The 22,527-nt window shown below is 37.8% G+C and overlaps 1 protein-coding gene across 10 annotated transcripts in view; it reads right to left on the bottom strand.

Annotated features, from left to right (window-relative positions):
- Positions 1-22,527, bottom strand: part of SYNE1 (spectrin repeat containing nuclear envelope protein 1) — a 448,631-nt gene that overhangs the window by 280,781 nt on the left and 145,323 nt on the right. For all 10 annotated transcript variants that reach the window (XR_002775281.1, XM_023517949.1, XM_023517955.1 and 7 more), the window contains 12 exons: positions 21,534-21,698; positions 20,921-21,073; positions 19,783-19,926; positions 16,799-16,972; positions 13,131-13,289; positions 12,315-12,479; positions 10,740-10,874; positions 8,472-8,630; positions 8,057-8,265; positions 7,123-7,231; positions 4,276-4,440; positions 1,185-1,352 (listed from right to left, as the gene is read on the bottom strand). Coding sequence is in view for 9 of the 10 variants with exons in the window: in XM_023517949.1 (XP_023373717.1) it covers positions 1,185-1,352; positions 4,276-4,440; positions 7,123-7,231; positions 8,057-8,265; positions 8,472-8,630; positions 10,740-10,874; positions 12,315-12,479; positions 13,131-13,289; positions 16,799-16,972; positions 19,783-19,926; positions 20,921-21,073; positions 21,534-21,698 (1,905 nt within the window). In the remaining variant the exon portion in view is untranslated. The remainder of the gene's footprint in view (positions 1-1,184; positions 1,353-4,275; positions 4,441-7,122; positions 7,232-8,056; positions 8,266-8,471; positions 8,631-10,739; positions 10,875-12,314; positions 12,480-13,130; positions 13,290-16,798; positions 16,973-19,782; positions 19,927-20,920; positions 21,074-21,533; positions 21,699-22,527) is intronic.

Genomic DNA, 22,527 nt, shown 5'->3' with positions numbered 1-22,527 from the left:
TGGGGTTCAGAGTACTCATAACTTTGTACATTGATGCACTTATGGGGTTCGGAGTACTGCTTCGATATACAATGAACTAAGTAACATATTCATCACAATTATACTCATTTCTATGCAATGGTACATTTGAAATGTGTGTTTTAAAGGAAGCTTTTTATTGAAGTATGATTTTCAATAAGAATGATACACATATCTCAGGTATATAGCTTATGAATTTTCACAAACTACTCACACCCATATGTTAAGTACCTTGTCCAAAAAATGAGAAGAGTTTTAAAATATTAATATAAATATGTATAATCTTATATTTCTGACTTCAAATGAATAGAAATTTCATTTTACCATTATTGAGAATACTGCAACACCAAACATTAATTTTTGTACTCACAACCTTTTTGTAATTATTAAGTACATCTCTAAATCTCAGAGGCTGCTTTTAACATAACTTCTACTTTTACATATTATAAGTGTATATATAAAATTAGCTAGCATTTTGTTTTTACACATCAAATTAGCTAGAATTTTGTCATTAAAATATTTTATTTGAACAATAATTCCATTTCTATTGAGTTTGACAATATATTCCACTTGTGCATATATTTTTAATGAGCATGACCAGACTATTGGGAATTAAGTTAATTAACATTATTTATTATCAATGTAAGTACTAGAATTCCTTTACTTCTAGTTCCAATTCTTTGTAAGCGCATAATCTCCTGAAGGTCTGATAGTTCAAGTAAATTATAATTTCCCAATTTAAAATATGTTGGGAGTGTGAAATAGCAAATTGAAGAAATTTAACATAATGACAAAAGGATAGTTATCTCAAATATGAATCTGTTTTTCTATCTCAATGCTTTCTCTTTCTCTTATGAAAAGAGCATTCTGGCAAGTTTTATGCAGGTTTTCATAGCTAAGTTATTTTTCTTTCCACTGTATTCCTTGATCTTTTTGATGTCATGGAATCACTCAGTCTGGGGATTTATCTTGCACAATATTCTGGAATACCTAGTATTTAACCAGAGAGAAAACAGAAGTGCCAAGTTCTTTTAACGATTCAGTTGGTTTCCTCCCTGGCCCCCATCATCTACTCCCCAAACCAGTGGATAAATTCTTCACACCTCTGTTGTGTCCATAACTAACCAACTTTACAGAAACGCATCGCAGTAAAAAGGCATTTCTACCTGGTGAAGGAGAAATAACTGCTGTGCTTCAAACAGATTTTCAGTGTCCAAGATTTTCTCAGCTTGCTCCTGAACTTCTCTAGAGCCAGAAATTAATTCTTCAAGGGAATTTTTGACTATTTCTTTGTGCTGGACATGATCCCCAAAGTTGCTTAACATCTTTTCAACCTAGATTTTCATGGAAAAAAATGTAAATCATAAGCTACTAAGTGAAGTTCATGTAATCTCTTTTTTTTTTTATTGAGGCATGATTGACAAACGTTGTACATATTTAAAGTATACAACAGGATGTCTTGAGATAGATATGGATGTACACACACAAATACTGCAAAATGATTTCCTCAATCAGGCTAATTGGCCCATCTCTATCTTCTCGTGTGTTGACATGCTTTGTGTATGTGAGAACACTTAAGGTCTTCTCTCTTAGCAAATTTTAAGTAGATGATACAGTATTATTAACTAAAGTTATCAGCCGCACATGGGATCTTCAGAAGTTATATGTCTTATAAATTAGAACTTTGATCAACATCCCTCCATGGAAGATTATGTAATCTTACATATGATAAGAGTATGATAAATTCAAGTCTCTCTTAACATTCAATTATAAATGCCAATCTCTAACTTACAATCTCTCACATATTTTTGAGGCTTATTTCATTATTATTAAACTGCAAAGTCTGTAGGGGGGGTATTGCAAGCCTCATTTAATATGTTACTCTGTGGCATATTAAAAACCCAGCTGACCTAGCAATCGAAGCAGACTAATGAAACTGTAGATATTGTACATATTGTCTCGTGGGTCCCTTTGACTATAATCGCATGATGAAAACCTATTATAAAGGTTCCTTGCAAGAACGTTGTGTTTATCCCATTTAAAGTAAGCAAGAAAAATTGTAGAGTAGAAAGAGAGGAGTATTTGTTGAAAATGCACTTCTAATATTTCTACATAAAACATCAAAATAATATTGAATTCTGTGATTCTCTAGGGGATTTTCTTCCTTGTCATTTTCCTGAATTTTCAACTTTCTCTTCTGACTTCTACTTTTTCTATTTAATGTCACCAATGTATTTACTTTCAGAGTCTCTCCTTCATGTCCACTGAGATCATTGGTTTTATATTTTATCACTTTTTCCACAGACACCTTCCAGTTTCTTCCTCTCCTCTCCTGCCTGTTCCTTTGACCCTCTTGAGATCTGAGTTTGTCTGGGGGATCTTGGAGCATCCTGTTCTCCACCCAGCACTAAAACTCTGGTAAAGCACCAACTCCAGATCTCAGTATAGACCAGTGTGAATCTATTGAAAGAAATAACTACTCACTCCATACAGTGAATCTGCCCATGCCTTGTTTTTTCCTTACACTGGACCATTGTAAACATGCTTTTTTCAACATTAAATACTAAATCAATTATTGTCAAAGGAAGGGAATGAATGGCAAATCCATCTTTTCTTATAAATTTATCTATAAACAAAATGTGTTTTTCTATTCCTCTCTTTTTGCTTTCATTAAGCAACTAAGTATCAAAACATAATAGAAATATAAATTATACAAAAGTTAGAGATAGATAAGTGTGGGAAAACTAATGTCTGTATAAACATTTATTGGTGAAAGATTCTTGCTACAAGTCCTACGGGCAATATCATGAGAATATTTGGAAGATAAAGCAAATGGCCTTCCTTGGAATAATTTTAAGGAGATCAGCAACTTCTAATTTTAAAGGCTGACAAAATGTTTTGTTTTGTTTTGGAGGAGTGACAAAATATATTACAAATTTGTCTATCAGTGTGACCAAAACCCTTTGTTAGACCTTGGCTCAACAATAACCTTCATAAATGTCAACTTTTCAGACTGTTGCTTTTTACCTTTACTCTCATTTAAGTAGATAAGGAAAGAATAGAATTTCCGATTTTCACTTAAAGTACGATTGGCACTGACGAGGTTTGACCGTTGCTATGGCAGATGGATAATCAAAGGATTGAAATAGTTTATGTCCCAAAATTTGATTAATCATACCTCTATTTTCAATTTGTCAAACATTCTTAAGAAAATTGTAATTTATGTGTCGCAATTCTCACAAAAAAATGAAAACTGCATGCAATTCAGAGTATTTGGGGCTTGTGTAAATTCACTACTACAGTCTCAAAGCAGATTTACATGGACTGAGAATATAAAAGGTTAACTGACAAATCATTAGATTAGGAACATTATAGAGAATTCTAGATCTTCCGAATCGGAGAGTCTTATAGACATTTTATATTCATCCATTATGTCATTTTCCCATGCCAGTTGATGTTTATACAACTTAGGGAAATACTAGTAAACATCTATTTTTACTTTATACCCTTGCATTATCTCCTATGCCCAACTTCGTAGACTCATACAAAAACCTGGTCAGCAAAAATATTCTTGCTGGTGGCAGAAGAGACCCTAATAGAAATGAAGTAGATGGGTTTATTAAGCAATGCAGAGAAACATTGACATGCATACCTGAGAAATTTAAAACAAGTAAACCTTGACTAAAAAGAGAATTTTTACTGACCTGCCAACTAGATGTTAAATATTTTATTATTATTAGCTATTAGTTATTGAGCATATTAGTTAAGCCCTTTAAACACATTATTACATTTAATCACTGACACTACCTTTTAGGGTATTTTTAAGTCTGTTTTACAAGTAAGGAAATCAAGGCTCAAAGATGTTTAATAACAAGCTCAAGGTTGCATAGGAAGTAGGGTATCAGATTTAAATTCTAAAGGTTTGTCTAACCTCAAGCCTTGTTCTTAACTTCTATGATATACCTTAAACAGACTGGGAAATAACAATGGTTTTAGTAGGAGGATATGGATTTTATAAGCTTCATGCTTTAGACCTGGGTCAATAACCTGAGTTATCTCCAATAATGGCACAGACTATCATAACTCAAACATCCTACTCTTCCTTATCAACAGTCTTCATGTAAATAAATATGGTAACTATTCTGTTTGAACTACAGTTTCTTTATAAAATGACTTGCTAAACTACAACCAGAGAAAGAGAACCTTCCAGAGTCCTCACTCAGAATGGTCCATGTAGCGTGTGCACGAATGACTTACCTCTGACAGGAGGGTCATCAGAGCCTTGAAAGAGCTGGAGAGTTTTGCCAGCTCATTCCCTTGCTTTTGGGCTTCGTTCTCAGAAGAAACTTCAATCAAAATTTTCAGCCTGGCTTTTAGCCAGCTGAGAGTCTCACCTCTTTTGGTAACACCATTTCTGATCTCCTACAATGAGAGAACACTTTTGATGAACAAAGCACAGCTGTGAATCATAATTCTCCAGCAGGAAAGGACTCAACCAAACTGCAAGGTGGAGAGTAACAGAGACAGAGATTCATTCCCTAGCAGCATGCCACTCATTTTATGTTTCATACACGTCTTTAACAAAAGCCCACAAGTTGCTCAAAAGAATACTATCGTCTATTCAATGTTCAAAAAAAAAAAACTTCATAATTAGATTGGTTAAATATTTACTGATATTTTCTTGATCTACATGAAGATGTTTCTAGAAGTACTATAGAAGAATATACCAAAATTGAGAATTATACCACATATATATGCATGTATATATATACGTGTGTGTGTGTGTATATACACATATATACATGTGTGTGTGTATATATACTATGTGAGCTGGAAGGAACATGGTTAATTTTGGAAAAAAGAATAGTATTTTTTTTAAGTTAATTGATTTATTGAACTACTGGTAGAATATTGTTATGAATGCTCTAAAGAAGAGATGTCCAACCTGTGGCCCACAGGCCACATTCCTGATCATTTAAGGACTGTTTTGCTTATCTTTGGTGTCAGCTATCATGAAAAGTACGCATGAACCTTTTTTTCCCTGCTCATCTTCTTTCATTCGTGTCTGTGTGATTGATGTGTGGCCCAAGGCAACTCTAATTTTTCCAGTGTAAAACAGAGAAGATAAAAGGTTGGACATGGCTGCAAAGTTCATTATACTTTCTGGCTTGTGTTTGTTAGCTTTTAAAAGTCAATATCCGAGGGGCGGCATTTGTGGCTCAAAGGAGTAGGGCACTGGCCCCATATGCTGGAGGTGGCGGGTTCAAACCCAGCCTCCGCCAAAAACTTAAAAAAAAAAAGTCAATATCCCATACATTAGGATATGTAAATAAGATCACAGCTCTAATCCAGTAAGGAAGGGTTTACTGGCCAAGATAAGGCCAGAAAGACCGCGGGGAAGCCTGAACCTCCTATACCAGCTCTGGGGTGGCACAGCAGTGGGGGGTCCCCAAACAGGGTGGCTACAAAGATTTTACAAGGCAAGTCCATACTAGCCAGATGGTTCCCAAAGCAGGAAATCTCTTCATTCTAAAATGTGAATTCTAGGTGAGACATGATGACTTGTGCCTATAATCCTAGCACTCTGAGAGGACAACAGCATTGGGGAGGGTCCTTTAAGCTCAGGAGTTTGAGACCAGCCAGGGTAAGATAAAGACCCTGTCTTTACTAAAAGTAGAAAAATTAGCTGAGTGTTGTGGCATACACCAGTAGTCGCAGCTACTTGGGAGGCTGAGGCAGAAGGATGGCTTGAACCCAATAGTTTGAGGTTGCTTGGAGCTAGCCTGGGCAACAGAGTGAGACTCTATCTCAAAAAAGAAAAAAAAAAAGATGTGTATTCTCTTTGTACCTTCACAGCAACTAGTAACAAATGTAAATATCCCTCTATATGTATACTATGACATTATTGAGCACCTCTAGCACTTGAGATTATACAATTGAAAAAAAAAAAAACAGAACTCAGAGGACAAGAACAGAAAAGAAATGTATTCTCCTTAACTGTGTAATGTGCAAGGGTTAAAAATGCTGAAAGAAAGAATTTTCACGTGTCAGTGTCGGAGAGTGCGAGCATCGTTCACAGACTGAAGCCTGTGTTCAAGCCTGAGGCTCCGAGGACCTGGCCAGGTTTACCAGGATGTATTCACACTCACAGAGATGGAAATGAGCCACCGCAGCTTGGATCTGAGACAGAAAGGATGCTTAGAGACTTTGCCCAGTTCCTTGGTTTTTCTGTGGTTTGGCTCTGGTGTGGCTGAAAATGTATAAACACTTACTTGTTTTCATGGATGGAGCTGGAACATACTCTTCTTAGCAAAGTATCTCAAGAATGGAAGAAAAAGTATCCAATGTACTCAGTCTTACTATGAAACCAATTTATAGCTTTCTGATGAAAGCTATAACCCATTTATAGCCCAAAAAGGAGGCGAAAGGGGAGAGAGGGAGGATGGCTGGAATGAGAGTAATTGGTGGGACCACACCTATGGTGCATCTTACAAGGGTACATGTGAAATTTACTAGGTATAGAACATAAATGTCTTAACACAGTAACTAAGAAAATGCCGTGAAGGCTATGTTGACCAGTTTGATGAAAGCATTTCAAATTGTATGTAAAACCAGCACATTGTACCCCATGATTGCATTAATATACACAGCTATGATTTAATAAAATAAAAAAAAAAGACAGAAAGAAAAAAGAAAAAAAAGCATATGGCGTTCTTGTTTCTAAGACAATTCTTAAATCTCTGTGGGTTATATACCCATGCAGGCAGTTTTCCCCTCAGGATTCCCCATTAGCTAAAGAAACTTTGGAGGCCCCATTGAAAATGACTAATTCTCAAAGCAACCAACGATTCAATAGGAAAAATTCTAGGCGAGACATGATGACTTGTGCCTATAATCCTAGCACTCTGAGAGGCCAACAGGATTGGGGAGGGTCTTTTAAGCTCCTAAATTTCTCCACAGTAACATGAGTCTTATTTTAAAGACAATTTTCAGGAACATAATTTTTTTTCAAGAGAGAAAAAAACAGGACAACCGTTAGATTGTCTAGTTTATTTTCTTAATTAATGGCAATTTCCTTTAGTAAACAAGGAGCCATGAACTTACTGCAACAGCACGTGTGAGCTCTTCCTGGTTGTCCGTGCTGATGGCCTCACCCTCGATAGCCTTCAACTGTGTCTCCTTACAAGATATCCAAGACGAGAGTTCTGAAAATCTGAAACAACACAAGCACTTTCTTTATTAAAGGGAGAAAATATCAGAATGATTAGAATATGTTTTCTATTTTGAATACACTCATGGTAATTAAATGATCAAATGCTTAGAAAATTGGTTAACATTTTTTTTTTTTTTTGTAAACTATTCCTTTAATATACAACCCAGGGCAAGGGGTGGCCACCACGGTGCTCAGATACTTGGAGGGAGCTCAACTGAGAAAAAAATGTGTCTCGGGGCCTAAACACCTGAAAGGAAGGAAGGGATCACTTGAGGACTGGCCTCACATGTCCTCACCAGGGTGAGACACTAAGAGACTGGCGCAGTAGCCCCTTTCAAGGATATGAAGAAATCAAGGAGAAAGGGATTGGCCAACTCTGCCCTAAAGAGATAACATCTGGGTCATTTGGAAATAAAGTGCCTCATTCTGTTTCCTACTAAAACCCATTCTTTTTATCAAATGAAACATTTTTTTATAAGAATATCAGCAAAAAAAAGAAAGAAAGAATATCAGCAAAATCATACGTCATTTTCTTTATTGCACAAAATGAAATGCAGTAGAACCTCCATAGTTGACCATTTTCCTATACTGACCACTAGTTGACCTGCTTTTCACAGACTGAACATGCACCACATGGACATATCAGTGCAGTAGGTCTGATCCCTTACGTCAACCACCTTTATATGTTGACCAGTTTGTTATAGTCCCTTAGATGGTCAACATATACAAGTTCTATCTATGTCTCATTTCTCGTTTTGTAATGATCTCTGAACTAAGAGAATTAAGAGAGGTAATACCCTGCTGTAGGGACAGTTCCAAGGTTACCTGCTAGCATAGTCCTTCCACTTGTCTGGGTCTTCCATGAGTGTCACATAGGTGCTGTCAATGGCAGCTCTAAGCTCTTTGAGAGCCACATGACAGGTTCCTGATGTGTCCCTCACTGGGTCCCGGACTGGGAGTTTCACACACAGTTCCTCAATGAGCTGTAACCTTTTCTCACAGAGGTGGTGAGGACCTTTGTCACTGAAGAAAATCTAATGAGCAATAAACATTTTTATAATCTCTGTGAAAAGTCATATAATGCTTTTACATTTTCATGGAAAATTCAAATAAAGATTTCCCATGCAGACTACCAACATAGAATAATGAAGGTATTTTTCTCAGACCCAAAGCGTCAGTGATACCTTTATGTAGCAATGTGACGTTACATGACTGTGCCCTTGGCAGTGGGGGGACATACCCTGTGCTCTTTAATGATCTTTTCGCTGCCTTCCTGGCCCACCAGCATGGTCTCTCGCTCCAGCTCAGTTCTGCATTCTTCTACCAAGGCTAAGAATCTGTTCTTCTCCACCTCGATCTTCAGATGAAGCAAGTGATAAGGAGCTTCTCCTTGAAGATCCTATATGCCATGGGAAGATTCGAAAAATAGGGTAATGTTCCTCGTTACATATATTTCCACTAGAACTGGCAAAAATATCCAGAACACGGGCCTTTTAGGGCCAATGTGATTTCATCACTGCTGTTCAGCTGTCCACACCTGCTCTGCGCTCTTCCCAGTACTGGGCCCACCGTGAATCCTTCCAGCCTGCTGTGGGCCAGGAGTTCTCTCAGTGATTGATTAGCCTATTTAATCCTCACAATAGCCCTGCAAAATACTAATGCTCCTATTTTGCAGTTAGGCTAGGGAAGCTCAGAGGTAAGTAGAAAAGCTTGGGTTTGAACTTAGATTTAAATCATGCACTGATGCCAGAAGTTCTTTCCTCTCCATGGGTCCCTTTTGATTTTGTCAACAACCCCATGAGATAGGAAGGACAGACATTAATCCCACTTCATAATAAAAGAACCTAAGGAAGACTCATTAGTTAAAAAAACCCCAAATTAAACAGTTTAGGGCTACTGACACTTTCTGTATCCTTCTTTTCCTAGACCATACTTGCAAAAGCACTCTAACAATGCATAACAGTTTATGTTCCTTTTAAATAGAAGCATAAGCTTTATCATTACCCTTAGTCCTACAATGTATTCATTTTAACTAACTTCGTCCTATAGCATTTAAAAGGATTACCTTTAAAAGAATGCCAAAATAACTGATGAGAAAAAATAAGCTGGGGCTCTGGACAAGCTATGACAGGTTGCATCCGTGAGCATTTAGTGTGAGTGTATGTATAATAAAATACCACTTTCAATTATAGTCTCTATTCCATAATACATTTTGGTATGTTAAGCTTCAGAGGCATCTTAGAAAGCTTGGATTTCTTTAAGAATCTTTTCTTATAAGATGCTTGAATTTTCAAATTTAGCAATTTAAAGATAGTTTTTTACCTGTTGTGTGTGTGGGACGCACCTGTACACATATGAGAATAATTTTTTAACTTCTGTTACTGAGGTTTTAGAAATACAGCTAGTGAGACAAGCTGATGGTGAGAGTTTGAGCAGCCAGTTTTCAAAAAATCCCACCAGGCATGAGCACTCTCTACCTGTAATCAGAGAAGTCTTCCTCCTGTCCAGGTGAGGGAACATGGCCCTCTAAGGCCCCCGGCATGCTGCCACTGCCTCCGGAATCTGACACATGGAGTCTGAGGTTGCCTTGATGGGACAGGCCCAGACTCATTGCCCACAGTTCTGCCCAGCAGGTGACACTAAGCCAGATGGACACTGCTGCCCTGCTGCGTCCTTGCACCCCCTTGTACACTCTTCCACTTCTCTCTTCTGGTTGCGGCTCCTTCACCCTTCTGCCCCCCATATTCCTGCTTCCTTTTTATTTTATTTTATTTTTTTGCAGTCTTTGGCCGGGGCCAGGTATGAACCCGCCACCTCCAGTATATGGGGCCAGCATCCTACTCCTTTGAGCCACAGGTACTGCCTCCTATTTAAAGTCCTAGCTCAAGTGGGTCCGCCTCCCTTTTTCAAGTCTTTCATACATATATTATTTATTCATTTTTGGATTTATATATTATACTCTTATTACTTGCAACTGATCATCTCCCTTACTGAACACAAAGTTCTTTGGGGAAAGAGGATTATGCTTTGTACATCATTGGATCCTTAATCAAGAAATGTTTTTATTTATATTTTTAATCATTGCTGCCTAACTTAATGGTGAAATCCTTCAGGGCAGCAACTATACATATACATACAATTTTTTCCTATAATTTCAGTAGTATATCTGGCATGATTTACTCACATGAGTTTACTAAATGCTGCTTGAATAAGTTAAGTGCCATTGTCACTCTACTAAAGAAAATCAGGAAACTAAGAAGTGTCCTCAAGTAATATGACAAAGTTGAGGCTACTGAAAAATAGGAATAACAAAGTTCTGCCCTATTTTATCAGGGTTTATTGTAGGTCATGTTTTGGTCGGGGGGGAGGTTGTTTTGTTTTTAATGGAGGAAGTCGCTATAGTGACTTTCCATGAATTTCCTAGCGTCTTTCACAATTGGACACAAGTCAGTTTGTGTTCTCTCCCCTCATTCAGGATGCACAGTGTCCCTGTCACATCCTGACTCACCTTCCATTGTTTGTGGAGTTTTCTCACAGCTTCCTGCAGACCTGGCTGCTCCTGCTCAGGGAGGATGTCGGTAAGTTCATCACAAGCCTTCAGGAAGGCATTGAGCACCCTCTGATCCAGCTGACTGAAGAACTCCTGATACGGTGAGGGGGAAGGCAGTCGAGAGAGTTGGGGAGAATAAAAGGCACCATCAGACAGTAGGATGTTGCTAAACAACTCTAAGCAATGGTTGGCCTGCTGCTGTGCTCTTCCAAACTCCAGGGCAACTACTATTTTTATTTTTTAGGAATGAACTATCAGCATCTACAGTTATGAGTCAGCAGCCATAAAATCTAAGATTCAACAGGCACTTTTTTAGTTTTAGAAGAAATTCTTTATAGTTTTCAAATTTGGAAGAATATCCTTGATTCCACAGTGATGGAGCTCTGGTTCTTCTTTGGTAAAGTTAGAGGGGCAGGGCAGAACAGAAACCAAGACTAAGCATCACAATTCCTCATTTTCTTACTGCAATGCATTCCGGGCTCTGAGGGTCCCCTATGACCCACTCTTAGTTTCATACATGTGCTCACAGAAGCACACATTATATGGAATGAATTGGTGCCCTCCTGGAACTTATATGTTAATTGTGATGGTATTTGAGATGGGGCTTTTGGGAGATGATTAGGTTTAGATGAGGTCATGGGGGTAGAGCCCTCAGGATGGGATTTTTGCCCTTCTAAGAAGAGAAACCAGATAGCTTGCTGACTCTGCCACATGAGAACACAGGGAGAAGGTGGCCGTCTGTGAGTCAGAAAGAGCCCTCACCAGACCCCTACCATACTGGCACCCTGATCTCAGGCTTCTAGCCTCCAAAACTATGAATAAACAAATTTCAGTTGCTCACACCACCGCCCATGGTATTTTGTCATGGCAGCCTGAGCAGACCAAATGATCCATGTGTAAATACACACATGACCATATCTCTCCAGACTCAGCAGCACGCACACAGAGTTGTTGTATGCATTGATTGCATTTATCACTTGAGAGTGCAATTTATGCAAATATCCACTGAAATTTCAGGAAAAATAACTCGAAATACATGTTAGAATGCCAGTAATCTCATGCATCCTTTCATGTATTACTAATGTCCTCAGTACTGATGTAATTTAAACAAGTAAACATAAATGAACATAAATGTGGCTTCACAACACTGAGACAAGCATTAGCTACCAGATATCAAGTAACACAGTATCTATACTATGATAAGGTGGATTTATCAAATGAGCACAAAAGAGTCATTCACCTTATCTATTTAAAAGACTCTTTAGTTTTGTAAGAACTGAGCTAAAATGAATTGGTAACTTGGAAAACCTGAATTAGCCTGTGACTCTACTATTCCAGGGCTTATGTATGATCAGTTCATCCCTTTCTCTGGAGGCTGTTCTGTGCACCATGGTTCTGGGTCTTAACCAGTAAGTTTCTGCCTTCTTGACTCATTTGCCCCCCTGCCTCTGTCTCAGAACAAAATGTTCCTTTTAGGTTTTCATCCAGGATCGCTAGTTCCTGTGCTCAGGTCCCCGTCAGGCACAGACTCACAGTGTGTCTCTTCAGGAGCTCCTCCGGGTCCCCCTTTTCCTCCAGGCCCTCCTGAGCAATCCGCAGCACCTTCTCCAACTCTGCTCGAGACTCCTCAAATTTCTTCATCAACCGACTGTTAGTTTCAACATGCTTCTTCCAATCTCCAGTTTTCTTTACCATATTCTTGATGTAAGAAATAATCAAACTGTGATGCTGCTGTGATATGCTCATTAATGAGTATCACTTAGTTAGAGTACTATGATTATTATTATTTTGAGACAGAGACTCTGTGTCCTGGGGCCATGGTGTCACAGCTCACAGCAAACGCAAACTCACTGCAGGCTCAAACTCTTAGGCTCAAGGTGGAGGGCCATGGTGTCATAGCTCACAGCAAACTCAAACTCACTGCAGGCTCAAACTCTTAGGCTCAAGCCATCTCTTGCCTCAGCTTCCTCTGCAGCTGGGACAACAGGTGCCTGCCACAACACTTGACTAGTTTTTCTATTTTTGGTAGAGACAGGGTTTCACTCTTGCTCAGGCTAGTCTAGAGCTCAGGTGATCTACCAGTCTTGGCCTTCCAGAGTGCTAGGATTACAGGTGTGAGCCACCATGCCTGGCACAGTTAGTGTATTATTTATTTAAAAAATACTTGGAAGAAAGACATGTCATCATGTTGAGAATAATGAACTCTTTTCAATGTTAATCACAAAAAGAACTACAAAGATGACTGGATTCCAAACACCAGTTAGGTGAGGTGTTTTAGCCAGAAGGAGTAAGTGACGATTAGCTGCCTTTAACCTGGCTCATAACTCTCACGCACAGAGAGCAAATTACCTGGAAAGCAACACGAATATCTACAATCTGTCGTTGTAGCTTTGTCTGATCAAAATGCTTTAACACACTGCTCAGGGTCACAAACTTCTGAGCGCTTTGACTGCCTTTCTCAATCAGTGTCAAGGTTTTCTTACAGCTTTCTTGACAGGCTGACAGTTCCTGCAAGGAAAGAAAAGTCACAGCAATATTATTCACAAGAGAAAGTCAGAGAGAAAGAAAGAGAGTAGGGCGGTGCCTATGGCTCAACGGAGTAGAGCACCAGCCCCATATGCCAGAGGTGGTGGGTTCAAACCCAGCCCCAGTCAAAAACTGCAAAAAAAAAAAAAAAAAACCCAACAGAAAGAGAGTAACTAGTACAAATAATAAGAACAATATTCTTAACTTTTAGGCTTTCAATTAACAATAAGTAAAACTGAAAGTATAGGGTAACATTTCTTTTCAAAGGAGCTCAATTTTAATCAATCACTGAAATCAGTGCTTTTTTAATATAAGGCATTTAAATGTCACAAAGAGCTTTTTGAGGTTTTAAACATATTTTATGTACATCTTATTAACCTTATGAAAATGACAGAGCATCACAGTTATTTGTCTATATCTGCATTCCTCCAACCAGAGGATAGGCCCATGGTTTAGTGAAAGTAACATCATAAAATCAATCTACACTCCAGGCTTTAATCAGACTACATAAATTTAACACCAATGTACATTCAGTTTACTGAAAGAGATGCAGCAAATTATACAGGATTTGTATATCCTGAATTTATAATATTTGAATTCCTAAAGTTTATAACTTCTCAACCTTTTCAGATCCTACTTAAAAATATCAGCAGATCAAAGAGCCTGGTAGGACTTTCTATCTGTGACATATTTATAGGAGGAAACACAATTATAGACTCACTTCTGACTGGTAGCCTGGTATCACAGCTATTTCCACAGTATCAAGGCCAGTCCAAGTGGAGAGCATTTTTTCCCTTTTCAAAGTATTAAGGGAGTATAAATGTTCATGTTATGCAGCTAACTTGTATAATGCTTCAGTTGGGGCTTCTGTGCCCATCACCAGAATAGTGTTTATTGTACATGGTAAGTAGGTTTTGCCCCTTCCTCCTCTTTGGTTTCTATAACTAACAACTGAAAAGATGTGGAATCAACCTAAGTGATCCATCAATTCACATGCAAATGAAGAAAACATGATATATATGTATAGATACATATATACACACATACACACAGGAGGGTGCCAGAAAATGGATGCCCACTTTAAGAAAAGTGATATGAAAATTGTAATACTTAAGTCACATTTGACTTCTGCAATTACAAGAGATACAAGATACAATATGTATATATATATACATATATTTTTTTTTTTTTTCAGTTTTTGGCAGGGGCTGCATTTGAACCTGCCACCTCTGGTATATGGGGCTGGTGCCCTACTCCTTGAGCCACAGGTGCCACCCCCAAGATACAATATTCAAGATAATACATGTTATTAGTGTATTTTGAGTGTTACAATTTTAATTTTATACACCATGGAGTATGACTCAGCCATAACAAGGAATGATATGATGTCTTTTGCAGCAACTTAGGTGAAACTGGAGAAAATTATCCTAAATGAAGTATCTCAGGAATAGATAAAAAGAAAATCATTTTTTGCTTGAATCTATATCACTTGAATTTCAACATCATCAGTTATTTGAAAGAAGATTTCAAATGGCTCCTCTGGGTCTACATTTTTGGTTATCTAGATGTAAATATTAAGAGCAGGGCTTTTGTTTTGTTTTGCCAAGACAGACTTTTTCCTTTTGAGGACTAAAGAAATAAAAGAGTAACATGAGCTTAAAATATATTATTAAATATTATTAATATTTATTAACAATAATATTATTATAATTTATTAAATTAAAGGTTATTTGATGACAGTTCATAGCAATTTGGGGATGTAGGAAATGCCACCATGTCTCAAAGATAATTTTGTCCAAAATGATGTGAAGTCACCAAGGTATATTTTGGTGGTATGTACATGTGGGACCACTGTGGCTTCACTATTGATGGTAATAATAATGATGCTGTCAGTTCCAGACTGCCTACTATGTGCTGTTATATGCTAGTCACATTACAGAATATCAAGCTAATATGATATCCACCACAAGCCTGAAACTCAAGTAACTCAAGTACTATCACCTTCATATGAAGGTGAGGAAGTTAAAGTTAATCAAGGCTTTGCAATTTGCTGTATCAGATCTAAGATCTGAAGATCTACTTGACTCATCTCAGATACTCTCTTCTCTTTCTTGAGTGATGCTGGCTTCCTCCCATGAGTCTATTTCTATTACTGCAGTGGCAAACCTTCTGTATGTTAGTCTCATCCTCTTCTGATGGATAGTTTCATTTATAATAAACCAACTAAGTCAATTAACAGGAGGAGATTGCTCTGGGTGTACAGATATGTTACTAAAAATGAGACCCCTAAAATAATCATCACACCAAACACATTTCCAGAATTTAATGGTGATTTAACGGACCTATTCCTAGAGGCAAAGAAAAGATCTCACAAAACATAGATTATAGATGCAAATGGATGCAGTAATTTATTTTACACATATATAGATACGTATCTGTACAGCCGCACATTTTCAAAGTATCAAGGAATGATGGTTCAAACATTTTTTAAAAAACGAAATGAACCATTTCATCAATTAGTGGGGCAGTCCATGCTGCCCAAAGCTGTACGTGGGAAAGAAGAGGAAATGATTCCCCAAAAGAATGCCAGCACAAAGATGAAGAAATTTAATATATGTTTTCTATGCTTTTAAAAATATAAATGAGACGCTATTTGCATTAAACTTTTTTATGGACTTTGTAAAACATAATCCCTCCCTTCACTGGTAAAAAAAGACAGTATAAGGAAATTAAATGAATGCAAGGCAAAAAGATAAAGAGAGTCCTTTGATTACAAGTACCCTTGTTTCAAGACAGAGTAGTGAATTTGGCTCTATTCCTAAAACGTATTCCTATTTCACAGAGACACTGCAAACTTCCTACCCTGTGAACTCAGGGTTTGGAATGCACGGCTTATGTGTGCACAGAGCAGTCATTCATAATTACTTGCTGAGTACAGTCGGCTTACCACATTGCCCAGTTGATAGAAAGGGGATCTGGGTGCTCAAAATAAACCATTCCTCCTAGTTTTGCTCAATGCAGTGAACTTGTTAGTTCAGATGCGCAAAGCCTGGCTTGCACCTGAGTCCAGCTTGACTTTGAGTATAATCGGCTTTCCACATTGCCCAGCTGATAGAAAGGGGATCTGGGTGCTCAAAATAAACCATTCTCCCTAGTTTTTCTCAATGCAGTGAACTTATTAGTTCAGATGCACAGAGCCTGGCTTGCACCTGAGTCCAGCCTGACTTCTTAGAAACAGTTGAGTCTTCCCACTCGTAATGGATTGTTTTTCATCTTTGGACAAGACACGTATTTATTAAGTGTGTGATATACCGAGTCTCTTAAAGTTAAAAAGTGAAGCATGATTTTGAAAGATGCCATTTTGAGTTACTGGTACCATTCTAGAAACATATTTCTTGCCCTAACTGATTTTCTATTACTATAAGCAACACCTCCAGCTTAACACACATGCGTTAAACTAATTTATGTCTCCTGAAAGGGGTTTTTCTTACCTGATGTTTTTGTTTAAAAAGAGCACTAGATTGTGCCTCGTGCTCAAGAACTGTTAGAATTTCATTGATTTTCCCAAGTGAGTCATAAAAGGATGTCATTTGCTTTTCTAGTTCCTCCAACGGAGTCAACAGCTGCCGAGACTCATAAAGGAGTGGGGAGTGACATTCTTTGACCTTTAAAAACACAAAGACAAAAATTCCATGAAAGGCCATTCATTAGGTGTCACAAGCTCAGGGCGCTGTTCATAGGGCTCAGGAACATTTTCTTTAGTAATGTTGTCATTTGGAGCTTACAAATATTCAAAGACATTTCTTGAATGATATTTCCTTTATTTTGTTAAATTTTACTGTGAAAAATAATAATGCTGTAGCAGTGAAATAAGCCAATGGCTATCAAGTTTTCTCATGAAAATTCACCTGAATTGTCCATCTGGATAGAACTTTCCATCTAAATAATTTTTAGTGAGCCAGATGGCATTCAAATTCCACTTCATAAACTATCAACTCATTTTCACTTTGGTCTTGAAATCTGACCTAAGACAGTCACAAATTTTTATTACATTATCTAGATCAAGCTGTACCTTCTGGCTTTATTTTCAAGAGCTCTCCTCCTCAAACCCTCCACTCCAGACAAACCTACAGACCTGCTGAGTCACTCTTCCCAGACGGGCTACATGCTGCCCCAGTCCCTGCCTGTCAACATTCTACTTGTTCCAAACACTGATGTCCAATACCAATTTATCCAGGAAGGTTCCCAGGGATGTCTCCCTAGTCTAAACTGGTGCAGCCCTAACCTGTTGCTTGTTTTTGAAAAAAATGTTGCTAGTTTATATACCTACATTATCTTCATGATGAGCCCATGAGCCCCTGGAACTCACAAGCTCAGAAAGTGTCCGCTAATTCTCTGGGAACTTCCTATCCTCTCTTACTCTCAGACAACCAAGGGAAGAAAATTAATCAGTATTTCTCAGTAATACATTCTTTGTTTTTCATAGAATATAAAGACAATAATGTCTAATTATATCAGGAACATACTAAAAATAATCCTTGAAGAGAGGGGAGAGGGTAACATTTTGTTATTCTGTTAAATACACAAGGAGGTACGCAGAGATGTTTTGGTATTCTAGGGATGCAGTGCCTGGAGAATGTGCTCTTTCTTCTACTGCAACAAGATTCTGCTGAAATTACCTGGAACAAAAACAAGAGAATCTACCTATGTGAATATAAATTAGTGTGCTGTATTGATCTGTCGTGGGTGCGACAGAGAATCTATCACATCTGTAGTCTCAGCAATGCCAACTCAAAAAAGTGAGATATGATTCCTTGAGCCTAGGAGTTCAAGACCAGCCTGGGCAACATAGCGAGACCCTGTCTCTAAAAGAAATTTTAAAAGCAAAATCTATCAAGATGCTACATCTGAAGTAGTAGTAAGAGAGCATAATGTCTTGAGGAAACAATTTATTTTCCCAGGGGTTTCCCTAAACAAACTAAACCTAACTCAGGCTGACATGTGTAAGCCCAGATATGTTCCTAAAACCTGCTGGAAAGTTATCAAATTGAAAATGTTCACTTTCCATTATACCATTCTTCGGCAAATTTTGCTAGCAGCTAATATTATCATTATTGTTCATCACCCTTGAATTACCAATAATTCTATCTTGAATGTTAAAATAAAATGAACATAAACTCTAGTACATTTCAGGTTGATAGATAACATTTTCTCTTTCCATGACCATGATTTTTCTATTTTTGCTTTTCAATTTTTTCCATTTTGCATTAACTCTCCACCACTGATTTCACATAGGTTATTTTTTCTCTCTCTACCTCTTTTCTGTCCTATTAAGTAGGTTGCTGTACTTTCTTTTCCTTTGTTTTTCAATTCTTCATCACGTGATGTTTCCATTTAGACAGGGTGTCCATAAGGCTCGTGTGCAATTTAAAAGAGACAAATTGAACATGAACTTTACAGACACCTGTATGATCACTTCTCTCTTTTATCAGAAGTTAGTACCCAATCAAATGGACATTGCAAATAATACCAGCTTATTGGAATTCAAGTTTAGACAGATAAAATGCCTCAATGGAACTTCTAAAACTCTTAAAGAAAATCCCTCAGTAGAATAGAAAAGGCTTATGGCTAGTGCATACATCCTTCTAGTTGTCTGCACAGAAGTAGCATAAATACATAAGTATTCTAAGTCTAAGGCACTTGTTCTCAACCTTCCTAATGTTGTGACCTTTTAATACAGTTCCTCATGTTGTGGCGACCTCCAACCAAAAAATTATTTCCGTTGCTACTTAGGAGCAGGAGAAATCCTCCTACTTTAGCAATGAAAATAATTTTATGGTTGGGGGCCACTATAACATGAGGAACTTTATTAAAGGGTCATGGCATTAGGAAGGTTGAGAACCACTGGAAGGGAGCTCCATGAGATCAGGAAGGCAGAATTTCCGCTGCTTTGTGGCTGTGTTGGCAGAAAATTGCCTCCAGAGTCTTAGAGTGGAGGTATATCAAAGGAAACTCAGCAAGTTCTTATCTAAATGTTTAATGCCTTCTTCTTCCCCCTTCTCTTCTTTCCCTCTCTCTGTTTTATCATATTTAGTTGTCCCCGCCAAAGAATTTGCCTCACTATGAGAATGTAGCTACAGCACTTCTGAATTAACAAAGGTGACACTTGCCATCAGTGTCACAGTTTTATTTTATTTTATTTTATTTTTTTGCCAGGGCTGGGTTTGAACCCGCCACCTCTGGTATATGGGGCTGGTGCCCTACTCCTTGAGCCACAGGAGCCACCCCCCGTCATAGTTTTATTTATTTATTTTTAATTCATGACAAAATTACTAAATCAAGAATCCCAGAAAGAAGCAAAAGCATGACTTGTTAACAAGTAAATGACTTGCCCCTGGGTGAAACGGGAGCCGGAAGGCCTGCCATAGGCAGGGCTGGTGCCCCCAGCCTGCTGTGCATTAAAGTATTTCCATACCTTGGAAAGTTGCTCTTTGAGTCTCGACATGGTTGCAAACATTTCCTTCGCTTCTTCTTGGGGGCTCTCTTTGGAAATGAGGTGCACTGTCTTTGTAGTCATCTTGTACTGGGCATCCATCACAGGCACCTTCTGCTCAATATCCTGCATGAATCATTGAAACAGCTAGATTAGATTAACACATGACACACTTCCTCTTAATGTCAGGATTCCGCAGGGAGCAGAACAAAAATCAAAATGTACTGTTTAAAATTCTACCTGTACAGCCAACTGTAGGAGAGTCAGTGTTTGTGCCCCTTCATTACTAATATGTAGGTAATATTGAGGGCATACAAATAAATGAAACGTTCCCTTCAAAGTGACCAAAATCCTTATATTAACATCAAGATTAGCTCAAGTGATCTTTATATTTAAAAAAAAAAAAACAACCCATGTCAATCCAGTACAGAAACATTATATGTGCGGGATGTGTAAATGCACGTTAACAATTTGGGGCAATTCTGACTTTAAAAACTAAACAGCTATTGTTTTTTTCTTAGAAAAGTAACATACGTTGTCATCGTATAATATTTACACATTAGAAATATTAGGACAATGAGTTACTTATAGCCTTCTCATACAATGAAGCAAAAGCCAACATCTTGTCATTACATCAGTAACCTTCCTTGGGCTTGTTTCCAGTTTTTAATTTTTATAAAACAAGAGGATGACACTGTTTGCTTTTCTCACTAACAACATATTATAAAATCTTCTCATGTCAATAAAAACTCTCCTAGTACTTCATTTTGGAAAGAGGCAGGCTGTTGAGAATATATAAATACCACCATTTGTGCCATTAATCCTTTATTGTTGGAAGCATGTATGTGGGAGTGCTATCTATAGATGGCTCCTGCTTTTCCCCTGATGCTTTATAAATTTGTTGTAGAAAAAAACCCTCCCAATTGAGAAACTATTTTGGAGTTGCTCTATATGATGAAAACCTATCTAAAGAATTCCACACATTTTTTTATGTCAGGTGCCAGTCAGGATAGGCAGACATGTCAAAATGACAGCCAGGAGACGCGGATCAGAATAACCTTGCTTATCTTTATTTTCACAGCAGAACGGCTTTTCACTTGATGACTCAAAAGCCCCTCACCTCCAAGTCTTGGATTAACAACTTGACATTCATGAAAGAGACTTCTAAGGGTTCCGAAAGTTTCCTATGGGCTTCTGTTGCAAAAGCAGACAGGGTATTCACACAGTCTGTGTATTCTTTCTTCATTCTGTCCATCTCATCAGCTCGAGCGTACTGTTAAGAAAAGGGGCACAGGGGATGTGGTGAAAGCTATTGAGCTGTGCCTGGAAGAGCCACAACCTTCACTTTCCCAAACTCTCTGGAATTGTTATCTGGCAAGAAAGACTCCAATTCCTCATTCTCATTTTAGATAAATTTGAAGTAAGTCCAATTACTTGGAAAGGAAAAAAAATGCATAAAAATAAAGAACTATGATTTGAAACACAAATCATCCCATATAAGTAGGCTCCATATGTCTGCATAATCCTTAATCAAATTAATGCATTTCTCTAACATTCATCCATTAGAAATGGGAAAGAGTGAATAATGGACTATAAAACATACCAGGTTTAAACACATCTATACTCTGCCTGAACAAGCCCAGGCTATAAAAATAAAATTATGTTTAAACAGACTGCTGACCACAATATTGATGACACACACGTTGAGGTGTCTACAGATTTGAAGGACGTACTTGCTTGACCTCCATAAACAGCTCCCTCCAGCGCCCGTTCAGCAGCAGTAACTGCTGCTTAAGGTCCCGGGAAACCATCTCATCACACGTTTCAATTAGGAAATTGCCAGCATCGTTCATGGCAGTGTGTTGCTGAATCCAATGAGGGAGATTTCGAAAAAAATCCTAAACAATAAGAAATGCACACCTTTCAAACCACAAATATTATTAACTGACATTAGAGTGACTCGGGGAAGAAATATATCGGCTCTAAAATTTGTACACATTTTAAGGTAAATCATAAATATCTTTTCAAATGCCATTTTTTTTTTGAGACAGGAGGACCTTGATCTGTCACCCAGGGTGGATCACAGAGGTATGATCATAGCTCACTACAGCCTCCTGAGCTCAAATGATCCTCCCGCCTCAAACTTCTGAATAGCTGAGGCCACAGGTGCATACCATTATACCCAACTAATTGAAAATGCAAATTTTTAATAAAGAGTTTCAAAATATGACCAGGGAATACCAAGTGTCTTTTTATAAGATCATCTATGCCATATCATTTGCTGAGGACAAAATAAAGCATGGTTACCATTTTTTGTTATTCCTATTTTACGATTAAAAAGCTGAATTTCTGTAAGTTTAAGAAACTTGTGCATAAATACCAGTGCCAAGGTCATACAAAAGCCATAACAGATTAGGGAAATGTACAGTGTTCTCTAAACAATTTTGAAACAAAATTGTGACCTGTTAGTTTTGATTTTAAAAATTGAATATAGTACATTAAGATAATTAACAATCATGGAGATAAACCAACAAAAGAAAAAATATAAATGTCTGGGTTAAGAACACTTAATACAATAACACATTTTCTTATTTAAAGGTATATACTTGGCTACAAAACAGTTTCCAGCTCATTAAAAATTAAATGTGTGCTGTAAATGCGTGCGCGCGCGCGCGCGTGCACACACACACACACACACACACACACCACAGTAAAGACCAAGGGTAG

Source organism: Otolemur garnettii, unplaced genomic scaffold (assembly GCF_000181295.1).
Source record: "Otolemur garnettii isolate 467f Iridium unplaced genomic scaffold, OtoGar3 scaffold00126, whole genome shotgun sequence".
NCBI lineage: Eukaryota > Metazoa > Chordata > Mammalia > Primates > Galagidae > Otolemur > Otolemur garnettii.
The sequence above is the reverse complement of the archived record's forward strand: the minus strand, read 5'-3'. Positions and strand labels throughout refer to the sequence as shown.